This window comes from Entelurus aequoreus, linkage group LG05, assembly GCF_033978785.1.
Source record: "Entelurus aequoreus isolate RoL-2023_Sb linkage group LG05, RoL_Eaeq_v1.1, whole genome shotgun sequence".
NCBI lineage: Eukaryota > Metazoa > Chordata > Actinopteri > Syngnathiformes > Syngnathidae > Entelurus > Entelurus aequoreus.
The window spans coordinates 53,007,028-53,020,488 of NC_084735.1; the positions used below are offsets into that span (position 1 = coordinate 53,007,028).

At 37.8% G+C, this 13,461-nt stretch overlaps 1 protein-coding gene across 9 annotated transcripts in view; it reads right to left on the reverse strand.

Annotated features, from left to right (window-relative positions):
* The window catches only part of tmprss2 (transmembrane serine protease 2), a 28,952-nt gene extending 20,462 nt beyond the window's left edge, over nucleotides 1-8,490 (reverse strand). For 2 of the 9 annotated variants that reach the window (XM_062048365.1, XM_062048366.1), the window contains exons 1-4: nucleotides 8,374-8,487; nucleotides 7,971-8,283; nucleotides 5,572-5,649; nucleotides 3,678-3,855 (exon numbers count right to left, since the gene is read on the reverse strand). In XM_062048365.1, the coding sequence (XP_061904349.1) occupies nucleotides 3,678-3,855; nucleotides 5,572-5,586 (193 nt within the window). In that variant the 5' untranslated portion in view covers nucleotides 5,587-5,649; nucleotides 7,971-8,283; nucleotides 8,374-8,487. Of the gene's footprint in view, nucleotides 1-3,677; nucleotides 3,856-5,571; nucleotides 5,650-7,970; nucleotides 8,345-8,373 lie in introns of those variants that run through there. The other 7 variants (XM_062048361.1, XM_062048363.1, XM_062048360.1 and 4 more) reach the window with 7 other exon arrangements.
* Between the last annotated feature and the right edge of the window lie 4,971 nt (nucleotides 8,491-13,461).

Consider the following 13,461-nt stretch of genomic DNA (forward strand, 5'->3'; position numbering starts at 1 on the left):
TCAGTGAAGGTATAGGATAGGCAAATATAAGCCTTGGCTTCAGCCTATTCCTTTTTCGGTCATGCTTTTTCTTTTCTTTTCTTTTTGTGTGTAAATGTGTATGATTGTTATATATGTATAATTTGTACTGTACTGTCACACAAAATGGTTAATGGTTGATCATATGACCGAAATAAACTTATTTCATTCATTCATTCATATCGGACTGATATGTGGTATCAATATCGGATTGTGACACTCCTTCTAAACAGTATCTAAAGGCGATAAGGTTTCCTTGGCTCCATGTTTATGTTTGTCATGGAGAGTGACGTCGGCAAGAGTGGGTAAAGTTCGTCAAAAATAATCAAGTAGTTTCTCCCTTCCCGAGCAACTAATCAAAAGATCACAATTGTCAGGACACACCTTTAAAAATCAATCATCTTTAAATGATTCAATGTTGATTTCGCAGCATAAAACCTTGTGGATTATTCTATTGCAGGGGTCACCAACCTTTTTGAAACCAAGAGCTACTTCTTGGGTACTGATTAATGCAAAGGGCCAGTTTGATACACACTTAAATAAATTGCCAGAAATAGTCAATTTGCTCAATTTACCTTTAACTCTATGTTATTTTTAATAATTAATGATATTTATCTTTGTGGAAACACTGATCATCTTAATGATTTCTCACAATAAATATAAATAGAAACAGATAAATATCAATATGCAACACTTTATTTTTATATTTTCTCTAAGTGCGCATTTTTCAAATTGAACATTTTCAAATGATCACTTCTAAGACAGTCTTGTGAAATCACAATACCCCATTTTAACTAGCTAGCCACTAACATTTTTTAACAAATCATGAATTACTTTGCACCATGTTTGTACAAATAATAACTCATGTAAAATACAAAAGTCAACTCTCAAATTTTTAAATAAATCATGTCACACTTTGAACTGGACACCAAATCTGTTATCTGTTTCTTTGTCAGTGAGTGAAGACCAAGTCTTTAAAATATGTTCTTGGATTTTCAAATTCTATTTGAGTTTTGTCTCTCTTAGAATTAAAAATTTCGACCAAAGCGAGACCAGCTTGCTAGTAAATAAATCAAATTTTAAAAAATGGAGGCAGCTCACTGGTAAGTGCTGCTATTTGAGCTATTTTTAGAACAGGCCAGCGGGCTACTCATCTGGTCCTTACGGGCTACCTGGTGCCCGCGGGCACCGCGTTGGTGACCCCTGTTCTATTGTGTCAGTGAACAAAGCAAAATGCATGTCCACTTTTGAGTGTAATGAATTTCACCAACAGCACAGGTGTTCCGCAATTTTTGTTAGCACAGTAATTTGTTAAAAAAAAACAACTACATTTTCCACATAAGAAATCATGTAAATCCAATTAATTTGTTCCAAACACACCATATGAAATACATGTAATTATGGAATAAAATGGCTAAATGAATGGCTAAATGAGGGAGGGGGGTGAGGCATGCGAATGCCTCGGGATACGAGCTATTCTGGATAAGAGCTGTCTCCCGACTAATTCTTATGCTTTAAGTTGCACGAAAATATTTGAGGTACAAACATCCCCGCCATTAGTTGGCGTAGCGAACGTCACAGTGAACCCCGTGAGATCCGACCAAAACATCAGGTCTTATTTGCCAGCATTAGTGTCATGTCTGTGTGATCATGTTTTGTTTGGGTTATGTTCAGTTTGGTTTTTGGACTCTTTGTGCACTCTTGTTTGTTTTGTTTCCATGACAACCCATTAGTTTTCACCTGTCCTCATGTCACGCACCTGATTCATTTGGACTCACACACCTGTCATTAATCATGTTCAAGACTATTTAAGCCGATAGTTGCCAGGAAGTCAGCCTGGCGACTTTGATTTCTATGACTTCTGCTACCCATGCTACCATAGTTCCATGCCAAGTGAGTTTTGTCTATATTCCTGTCACAGTAAGTGTTTATTTGTTTCATGTTCATAGTTTTTTGCCCAAGTGCTAGTTTTTGTTTCATTGGTCAAGTTTGTTCTCCGCCTTTGTGCGTGCCTTTTGTTTTGTACCTTTTGTTAGTGTTAAAATAAAATCATGTATTTACCTCCAAGCCGATCCAACCTTCTTTGCAACTCGGGAAAACAAACACCCCATAGTCCACGCCGTTATGACAATTAGCTTATAGATAGAGATGGACATACATTTGTTTTTTTCAAACATGAAGGAAGAAGGTGAGTGCTGAGAAGAAGTGGATGACATTCATTGAATTAAAGAAAGAAATCTGATATCAGTAGAAAAAACTGCATTTAGTTTAGACAATAATGAGTCATATATAGGAATATGGGATCCATTGTCTAAATTTGTTTTAACTATTAAATTAGCCTAAAATATGACTAATTGTATCTTTGTTGAAAATATTGGGACACAATGTGTTGCCAAGCTTATGAGATGCGATGCAAGTGTGGTAAGCCACTGTGACATTATTGTTAATTTTTTTAATGTGTTTATTTTTTATTAATGGCTGTGATGATAATGTCAATGAGGGATTTCTAATCACTACTATGCTGGAATTCTTATTAATATTGATACTGTTGTTGATATTATTCATTTTTGTTCGACTACCTTTGGATTGTTTTGTGTCATGTTTGTGTGTCCTCTCAATTGCTCTGTTGATTGCTATTCTGAATGTTGCTGGGCCGGGTTTGGTTTTGGAATTGGAATTGTATTATTGTGTATTATTTTGTTGGATTGATTAATAAAAAAAATAAATAAAAGAAAAATCTTTTAAAAAAAAAACGCATAGCCAGCTAACTTGGTGAGGCTTTGTTTCTTTCTACTCCTTTTCGAACATGTTGTAAAGTGAAATGAAAATATGTAGCTCATATGCTGTATCATATTGTATCTGCATACATGTTCCAAATAAATGACCAGTTGGAGTGTAGCACTGCTAGTTTGCACCATACTAAAGTGCTTTCACTCACAACTTTCTGTGACCCCCCCATGGTTGATTAATTTGCAGTTGTGCTTCATTAAAAAAAAAAAAAAAGGAGCGAGAGCCACCAACAAAGTTTGATTATGTTTGGACACTGGATTTAGAGGACTGATACAGGGGTAAAGGGTCTAGTTTGTTACGGGCAATGTTTGGCCGTATGATAACTGAGACGATATTCAAAAACAAGGACAAATTTCAGGTGAAATTTGTTCGTCAATCATAAGAACATATTTTTAATGTATTTTATGTATTTTTATCTATTTATCTATGTTCTTATGTTTCAATGTGTTATGAATTTGCACTAAATTAGTTTTAGTTTTCGTTGTACAATGTACAATGACAATAAAGATATATTCTATTCTATTCTATATACGTCTGTATATTACTTATAGCTTTCTAATGGACTTTTACAATATTATGTCAGATCCACTCGACATCCATTGCTTTCGGTCTCCCCTAGAGGGGGGGGGGGGGTTACCCACATATGCGGTCATCTCCAAGGTTTCTCATAGTCATTCACATCGACGTCCCACTGGGGTGAGTTTTTCCTTGCCCTTATGTGGGCTCTGTACCGAGGATGTCGTTGTGGCTTGTGCAGCCCTTTGAGACACTTGTGATTTAGGGCTATATAAATAAACATTGATTGATTGATTGATAATGATCAATAAACACATGACATATTTGCCTGACAATACATACTTAGAGAGTACCTTTGTTTTGAACGTTTTCCTGCGGTGTAGACTGGAAGGTGTTTTCGGGCGCGTGGGTGATGACATAACTTGGCGTGGCTTGAGGGAGAGAGGGGTATATCCCAGCCCGCGGGGCGTACGGCGGCGGTCTTGTATCCTCGTGCTGAAAGCCGATGTTATCATAAGCGGGAACATTTTCCTGTGTAAAAGACGACAAAAACGATCAATTGATGCTTATAGCAAGTAAATCAATTCAAATCAAATCAAATCAACTTTATTTATAAAGCACATTTAAAATTTACCACAGGGGTAGCCAAAGTGCTGTACAATAGGCAGGTTAAAAGATAATACGAGTACCGAGCAAACACAACACAACACAAACAGAACACGATAAAAAATAAATAAATAAAACATAAAAACATAAAAACAGGTTCACAGCAGGTGTATTATGGGGCGCCATTGCAGGATGGATATCACTCAGTGTTAAAAGCAATGGAATAAAAGTATGTTTTTAAGAGAGATTTAAAAACAGGAAGAGAGGAGGCTTGTCTAACACTCAGAGGTAGGTCATTCCAGAGCTTGGGAGCAGCAGCGGCGAAAGCTCTGTCACCTCTAAGCTTCAGCCTTGTGTCAGGGACCGTCAGTAGCAGCTGATCGGCTGATCTTAGGGATCGGGTGGGGCAGTAAGGCTGAAGGAGGTCGGAGAGATATGTTGGCGCAAGGTTGTTTAGACATTTAAAAACAAATAAAAGGAGTTTATCATTCTCAGGAATGACTCTGGTAATAGTTAGTGATGGGTGAAATGATACTGTAGAAATAATGAAACACAAGGAGTGATTCGGTGTCGCTTGAAGCCTCAATGTGTCACTTTAAGAAAATACACATGTGACCGATACAGCTGCTGTCACTTGACTGCAAAGCACCAAATCAGGAAGCGAAAAAAGAAAAATTCCTGTGTGGGTTAATTTTTTATCTTATAGCGCCGAATAACGTAAACATTATTTTTTCCGCTTCACTATTTGGCTCATTGATTTGAGCCAAATTGATTTGAGTTGTTCGTTTTATATTCCAATTATGTGCAGCTTATTTGTTAGAAAAAGTTCAAGTTAAAGTATCACTGATAGTCACACACACACACTAGGTGTGGTGAAATTACATTGACCCATCCCCTTGTTCCACCCTCTGGGTGAGGAGAGCAGTGAGCAGCAGCGGTGGCCGCGCTCAGGGACCATTGTGGTGATTTAACCCCCAATTTCAACCCTTGATGCTGAGTGCCAAGCAGGGAGGTAATGGGTCCCATTTTTTATAGTCTTTGGTATGACTCGGCCGGGGTTTGAACTCACGACCTACCGATCTCAGGGCGGACACTCTAACCACAAGGCCACTGAGCAGGTTAAAAAACAAAAACTATTAACAATTATATTTGATAGCTATCAATTTCATTTGCATAGCAGAGCAGCAGATGGCAGATGACGATAATGAAACAGCAACACCGTATCAGTACAGTGTCAATAGCGTTAGTGAGTGTGCCACATACTCACTATGATGTCATTTATCCATCACTGATAGTTATGGTACCACACTGAAGTGAGGACACCCTCATATTCAAATGTTTATATTTCCATAGAACACTTAAGAAATGACCCTTTGGTACAATATAAAGTAGTCTGTGTACAACTTGTAAAACACTGTATATGTACTGCCCCCTCAAAAACAAATAGTGTAAATTAAGCCTCGAGATCTACTGTAATTACTTAGAGGTGTACTCACTTTTGTGGCCAGCAATGTGTTGACTTATTTTTGACGGGACAATGTGCACTTATGCAAGCTGTACTGTGACTACTCTACATCGTATCAAAGTATAGTGTCTTTAGTGTTGCCTTCGCTCACTCTCTACTTTTCAAAATAAACTTACCTTAACCACATCCATGGTAAATCTGGCCACGCAACTTTTTCAGTGTGTCTAGCGTAAGGCAGATGTCCAAAATACAACCTTGAAAAACAAACGAATAAAAGGAATCATCTTTAATTATCATTTTTATTCACAAGCACTACAGTCAAAACATGTTGCACACCTTTTTGTTTACATTTAAATCTCCATGTATGTTCTCATAGACAGGTTCTGACCTTTATTTAATTTTCTTACAGACATCTGCATATTTTAAACGTCATTATATCCTTATAGTCAAGTATTACCTCAGTATACAGAAGGGATATTCAACAGGCGGCCCGGAGGCCAAATGAGGCCAGTTAATGACACGACCAGCCCTTGAGTTCATTCCCTCGTTTTCATTCAAAACGTGGGAGACAAACATTTTTGCAGCAAATTCCTAAAAACACTAAAGCAGGGGTGTCAAACGTACGGCCCGAGGGATGAGTTAGCTAAGTTTAAAAATGAACCTGAAATTTTTGAAATGAAAGAAACTGCTGTTCTAAATGTGTCCAGTGAATGTCGCAATAGTAATTTTTTGCATTTTTGTAGATCAGTGGTTCTTAACCTTGTTTGAGGTACCGAACCCCACTGGTTTCATATGCGCATTCACCGAACCTTTCTTTAGTGGAAAATAAAATGTTTTGTTTTTTTTCCAAATTCAAGACAAAGTTATATGTTTTTGGTAACACTTTAGTATGGGGAACATATTCTAAGTAACAAAGACTTAATTTACATGTATTTGGTTAGGGTTAGGGCCAGGGTTAGAGGGTTAGGGTTATAATAAGGCCATGCCGAATAAGGCATTAATAAGTACTTAATAATGACTAGTTAAGAGCCAATATGTTACTAAATTGCATGTTAATAAGCAACTAATTAATGGTGAATATGTTCCCCATACTAAAGTGTTACCATGTTTTTTTTACTGGTGCACAAAATGAACCGTGCATGAACATCACCTTGTTCAAACAACAAAACCAACAAAGTACATAAACTCACAACAAATGACACACCTGCAAATCAGTCTGACTTCTGCTGTTGTCGTATCCGTAATACGCTGATAGGGAGAAGTTTTTATTTACACGATGAGTCGGGTGTGTCTTGACCTCCGCCGAACTCCTGAGGCCGACTCACCGAACCCCTAGGGTTCGATCAAACCCAGGTTAAGAACCACTATTGTAGATTATACTACATATGTACAAAATAAACCACATGATGTTAGTACATCAGTCGAGGAAAATGATCAAACTACATAAATAACAAACTGTAATTTGATGTTGATATAATTTTTTTATCTTGATAGATTGAAAATTAACACCAATGAGTTGAATGGTGAACATTATCACATAATTTATTCAGAAAATATAAATAACGACAACTAAAGTATATATACATATATATATGTTAACCGTAACAGCTAATTTAAAAAAAAACAACAACATTATGATTTGTACAGTTTCAGAATGTGCTTGTTCTATTTAAAAACAAAGAAAACAATCTGAAGTTGTCTTTATTTTTAAGTTATCGTGCCGTGATTATACCAGTCCGGCCCATTTGGGAGTAGATTTCTCTCCATGTGCCCCCCACCCCCATCTAAAATGAGTCCGACACCCTTGCTCCTGTCATATAGAGGAATTTAGACCACTGTAAACATATTGGCAGATTCTTGCATTGGCATTTTAAACTTGCTAGCAAACAGAGGACACCGGGGTACAAACTTTTGATTTACATAACTGAGGCGTTCCTTTTTAAGTCCTCTCCTTTTTGGCAGTTACTTTTTTTTATCGTAATGTGATTTATGTAGTCACTATGGTGTTGATGAAGCTTGTTTACTTCAGATGCAGTCAGAAGTCAATTGCTCAACTTTAGTTATGCAAGCAGTGTTTCTCAAAGTTCCATTTTAGGTTCTCTCTTTATCATCATTTGGGATAATGAACTGGTGGCCCGTGAGTTCAGTTCAAAAAACATTTTTGCCGGAAATTCTTAAAAACACTCGAGTGCCGTCATACAGGTGAACTTTGACCACAGTAGCTTTTTTGCAGATGGTCCATAAAAACAGAAGATCGCCCTTGTAACTCTTGACAAAATAAATAGACCAAAATCAAATGTCTACTGTAGAGGACGCTGGTTCCAGAATATCCAAAATAAGAATAATAGTCACATTTAGCTTTCTGTAAATGAATGTGTTCAAACCAGTGGAATATCCTTGACTTAAGTGTAAATTGAAGATATTTGGACAACATATCAGTTTTAAATCGTTAACGTAAGTATAATAAATATAGAAAAATACCTTTATTTTTCTAGAGCAACAAGATTCTTTGAGAACATTTGGACATTTTAGCTGCCGTAAATTTCTGTAATAAAGCAATAAATACATTGCCTACCTTGGAATCTCCCGTCTGTTCCTTCAGCAATCAGAATATGTGTGCCCTCACCTGCTTTGTCCGATAGTCACTTTGTTGGCAATCAACAGCCCCGACCACACCTTTCTCTCTCTCACTGTGTGTACAAGCCAGCCTGTTGTTAGCCTCTCCATTTATTCAGCTCTTCAACCAAGGCAAGAGCAAACATATATTCAAACGGTTATCGACAAACCTAATCCTTAAAATTACATTCCAAAGCAGCGGCGAGATGAATAAACGCCAATTCCTCCAATGCATTATTAAGTCGGTTCAGTTAAAATCTCAACAGTACAACCTGTCGAAAGAAAAAACAACAACTTGTTGCTTATTTTTTCATCAAATTGACCATCAAAACACTGTTTTCTTAGAATATAAAAAGGTTTACCTTTTACAAGTAGAAGTCTTGAAGTGAGTCATGTGTTGTTCTTAATCAGTAACAAAGTTTGTGGGAACGCAAGACTAAGGACATATACTTGTGGCCAAAGGACTATGCGACCCTGTTAATATTTAGCTTGATGTTGGACTGTTTGACTGGCAGAAAAAAGAGAATCAGTGATGAAAATCTTGAAGCCAAAGGAACATTATGTACTTTTTGCAGCACAATTTTAGCAAGAAAATGTTTTATTTTAGTTTTATTTAAACAATACTCTCCACCTATTTTATTTCTGTATTCACTCACTTCAGAATCAGAATCAGAAATACTTTATCAATCCCCGAGGAGAAATTACAATTTTCAGCACAATCCCATTCTAGATCAGACAAACATTACAGGGAGACAGAATAGCAGAATAGGATCACTGACGGGTCTGCCAACTTCCGGCGCCCCTTACAAAAAAGGTGAGATACAGGTAGACAATGGGGGGTTTGGGGGGTGAGAGAGAAAAAAAATTGGTCTTCAGTAGCAGGTTTTGCTATAATTCACTCATTAACATGCTTTTGAAGCTTTAAAATTGAGAGTGAAGAGTAAAGTGTAATAATATTTAGTACATTTACACCAATTCTTTTTTTTAATCCTAGTGGAAACCATATGTGTCTATGAATGTTCTCATTCACCCAGGTCATTGTAATCTCAGGGCATTCAATTGATCGCAACTGCACTGTTTGGTTTGTCTTAGAAGATGTTTCGCCTCTCAACCAAGTAGGCTTCATTAGTTCATGCTCATAGACTTAGATTGGTCACGTCTCGTCTTAGATTGGTCAGATCTAGTCTAGCGGCTGGTGCCAAAACCACAAATATTTATACCCCAACACCAGGAGAGTGTGCCTGGGCAAGGATGGTTCCGCCCTATGGTAGCAAAACAAAACAACTATTGAAATGCAAAAGAGCAATCCTACTGTCAATGCCAACGACCGTCTTTGAAGTGTAATTTCCCCTCGTTAGCATTGAGGTATTGTGTAGCAGAACGATCGCCGTTGATGGACCACTATCAGCCCAAAATAGTCAGAATCATCAAAACATATATATATATATATATATATATATATATATATATATATATATATATATATATATATATATATATATATATATATATATGTACATACGTACATCATATATGTACATATATACTACACATATACATCATATATATGTACATATAGACACATATATACATACCGGTACCAAAATGCATTTTGATACCTTTCTTAATAAAGGCTACCACAAAAAAAGGCATTATTGGCTTTATTTTAACAAAAAATCTTAGAGTACATTAGTACATATGTTTCTTATTGCAATCCAAGAACAATTTTGGCCTTAAATAAAATAGTGAACATACTAGACAACTTTTTTTTAGTAGTAAGTAAGCAAACAAAGGCTCCTAATTTAGACTGCTGACATATGCAGTAACATATTGTGTCATTTATCATTCTATTATTTTGTCAAAATTATGAAGGACAAGCTGTAAATATTGATTATTAATCCACTTGTTCGTTTACTGTTAACATCTGGTTATTTTCTGTTTTAACATGTTCTACCTCCACTTCTGTTAAAATATAATAATCACTTATTCTTCTGTTTGATACTTTACATTAGTTTTGGATGACACCACAAATTTAGGTATCGATCCGATACCAAGTAGTTACAGGATCATACATTGGTCATATTCAAAGTCCTCATGTGTCCAGGGACATATTTCCTGAGTTTATAAACAGATTAATTTAAAAAAAAAAAAAAAGGAAAAAGGATTTTGTGACGATAAAAAATATAGATGTAATCATAGTAGTATCGAATAGATACGCTATTGTACGCTTTGTCAGGTGTAGATCCACCCATGGCATTTGTTTACATTCAGGCACGCTAGCTTTTGTTAGCGGTGACGCCGGTGAGCTGTTGCATCCTCCTACGGTGTGTAGTGAAGCATGTTTGGCTATTCCTCGTCCTGCAGGGATGATACTTGTAAGAAACTTACTTTACTTGTCACCATGGAGGCGAGGATTAGCGATTTAGAAATAGCTAAAACACTGCGACTCCGGATGGATGTTAGCTGCTAGCTAGCTAGCTATGCCTTTATCGTTTTTAGACCAAAATGCGTTCCTTCTCCCTTTTCTGTCTCCACACTGTGTCTGCTTCTAAGTACTCATGATTGTGCGCTGCCGAACATGCTCATCTGCTCTGAAAACCAATAATGTCATGGCCGTTAAAAAAATGAAATAAAAAAAATCGGGAACCGATATTTTTCAAACAGAGTTTAGTACTGTTTTTGATTCATTAGTACCGCAATACTATACCATTACCGGAAAATAAAAATGCAAACACATCACTTTTGTTTTTGCTCTCGTTTTTCATGAGTTGACCTCAAAGATTTAAACTTTTACTATATACACAAAATACCTATTACTGTCACATTTTTTTCCCCCCACAAATATTTCACTTCACTGCTTCTTTGCCAAGATAATCCATCCCACCTCACAGGTGTGGCATATCAAGATGCTGATTCATCAGCATGATTATTGCACAGGTGTGCCTTTAGCTGCCCACAATTAAAAAGGCCACTCTGAAGTGTGCAGTTTTATCACACAGCATAAGGCTACATACATCACAAGTTTTGAGGGAGTGTACAGTTGGCATGCTGACTGCAGGAATGTCCACCAGAGCTGTTGCCCATAAATTGAATAGTCATTTCTCTACCACAAGTCGTCTCTACAGGCATTTCAGAGAATTTGACAGTACATCTAAACGGCCTCACAACCGCAGACTGCGTGTAACCGCACCAGCCCAGGACCTCAACATCCAGCAGGTACACCTCCATGATCGTCTGAGACCAGCCACCCAGACAGCTGCTGCAACAAATGGTTTGCATAAACAAATAATTTCTACACAAACTGTGATAAATTGTCTCAGGGAAGCTAATCTGCATTCTTGTCGTTCTCAACGGTGTCTCGGCCTGACTGCAGTATGTCGTCGTAACTGACTTGAGTGGGCAGATGCTCACATTCAATTGCGTCCGGCACGTTGGAGAAAAGTTCCCTTTACAGATTAATCCCGCTTTTCACTGTTCAGGGCAGATGGCAGACCGCGTGTGTGGTGTCGTGTGGGAGTGGTTTGCTGATGTTAACGTTGTGAATCGAGTGGCCCATGGTGGGCGTGGGGTTATGGTATGGGCAGGCATGTTATGGACAACGAACGCAAGTGCATTTTATTGATCGCATTTTGAATGCAGAGAGATACCGTGACGAGATCCTGAGGACCTTTGTTGTGCCATTCACCCGAGACCATCACCTCATGTTGCAGCATGACAATGCACGGCCCCATGTTGCAACGATCTGTACACAATTCCTGAAGGCTAAAAGCATCCCATTTCTTCCACGGCCACCGTACTCACCGGACATGTCACCCATTGAGCATGTTTGGGATGCTGTGGATCGGTGTATACGACAGCATGTTCCAGTTCCTGCCAATATCCAGCAACTTTGCACAGCCATTGAAGATGAGTGGACCAACATTCCACAGACCACAACGAACAACCTGATCAACTATATCCAAAGGTAATGTGTTGCACTGCGTGAGGTAAATGGTGGTCACACCAGATACTGACTGCTTTTCTGCCCCCCCCCCCCCCCCCCCCACCATAAAGAAAAAATGTGCATTTCAGAGTGGCCTTTTACTGTGTGGTAGCCTATGGTACAGCTGTGCAATAACCATGCTGTTTCATCAGCATTTTGATATGTCACACCTGTGAGGTGGGATGGATTATTTTGGCAAAGAAGAAGTGCTCACTAACACAGATTTAGAAAATATTTGACAGAAATAGGTATTTTGTGTATATAGTAGAAGTTTTGGATCTTTGAGTTCAACTCATAAAAAATGGCAGCAAAAACAACAGTGTTGCATTTACACACACATATATAATATATATACATACATACATATATATAAAATATATACGTATGTATGTGATGTACACTACCGTTCAAAAGTTTGGGGTCACCCAAACAATTTTGTGGAATAGCCTTCATTTCTAAGAACAAGAATAGACTGTCGAGTTCTCTATTTCTGGCCATTTTGAGCATTTAATTGACCCCACAAATGTGATGCTCCAGAAACTCAATCTGCTCAAAGGAAGGTCAGTTTTGTAGCTTCTGTAACGAGCTAAACTGTTTTCAGATGTGTGAACATGATTGCACAAGGGTTTTCTAATCATCAATTAGCCTTCTGAGCCAATGAGCAAACACATTGTACCATTAGAACACTGGAGTGATAGTTGCTGGAAATGGGCCTCTATACACCTATGTAGATATTGCACCAAAAACCAGACATTTGCAGCTAGAATAGTCATTTACCACATTAGCAATGTATAGAGTGTATTTCTTTAAAGTTAAGACTAGTTTAAAGTTATCTTCATTGAAAAGTACAGTGCTTTTCCTTCAAAAATAAGGACATTTCAATGTGACCCCAAACTTTTGAACGGTAGTGTATGTATGTATATATTCACACATATGTATATGCATATAAATATACACACACACACACACACACACACACACACACACACACACACACACACACACACACACACACACACACACACACACACACACACACACACACACACACACACACACACACACACACACACACACACATCCATCCATCTTCTACCGCTTGTCCCTCTCGAGATCGCGGGGGTCCTGGAGCCTATCCCAGCTGCACTCGGGCGGAAGGCGGGGTACGCACTCTCACTGTCAATATGTGCACTTCCATACATACTTAGTATTTTGGAGTGTGTGACTGCTGAGAATCAAGGCAAAATGCAGTTGCAATTTCCCTTAAAAGGGGGAAAGAAGAAGAGTAAATACTGCAATTGTTATTTCCAGTCAGTGTGTATTGAAAGTTATGTATTGTAAGAGAACACGCACTCAGTAACAAAGTACATCATGTACACGGCATACTTACCGTAATCAAGTTTCATGACTCAAGTACTCCATTTGACACACAGCATTTGTCCCAAATAACAAGTACAATATGTCACAC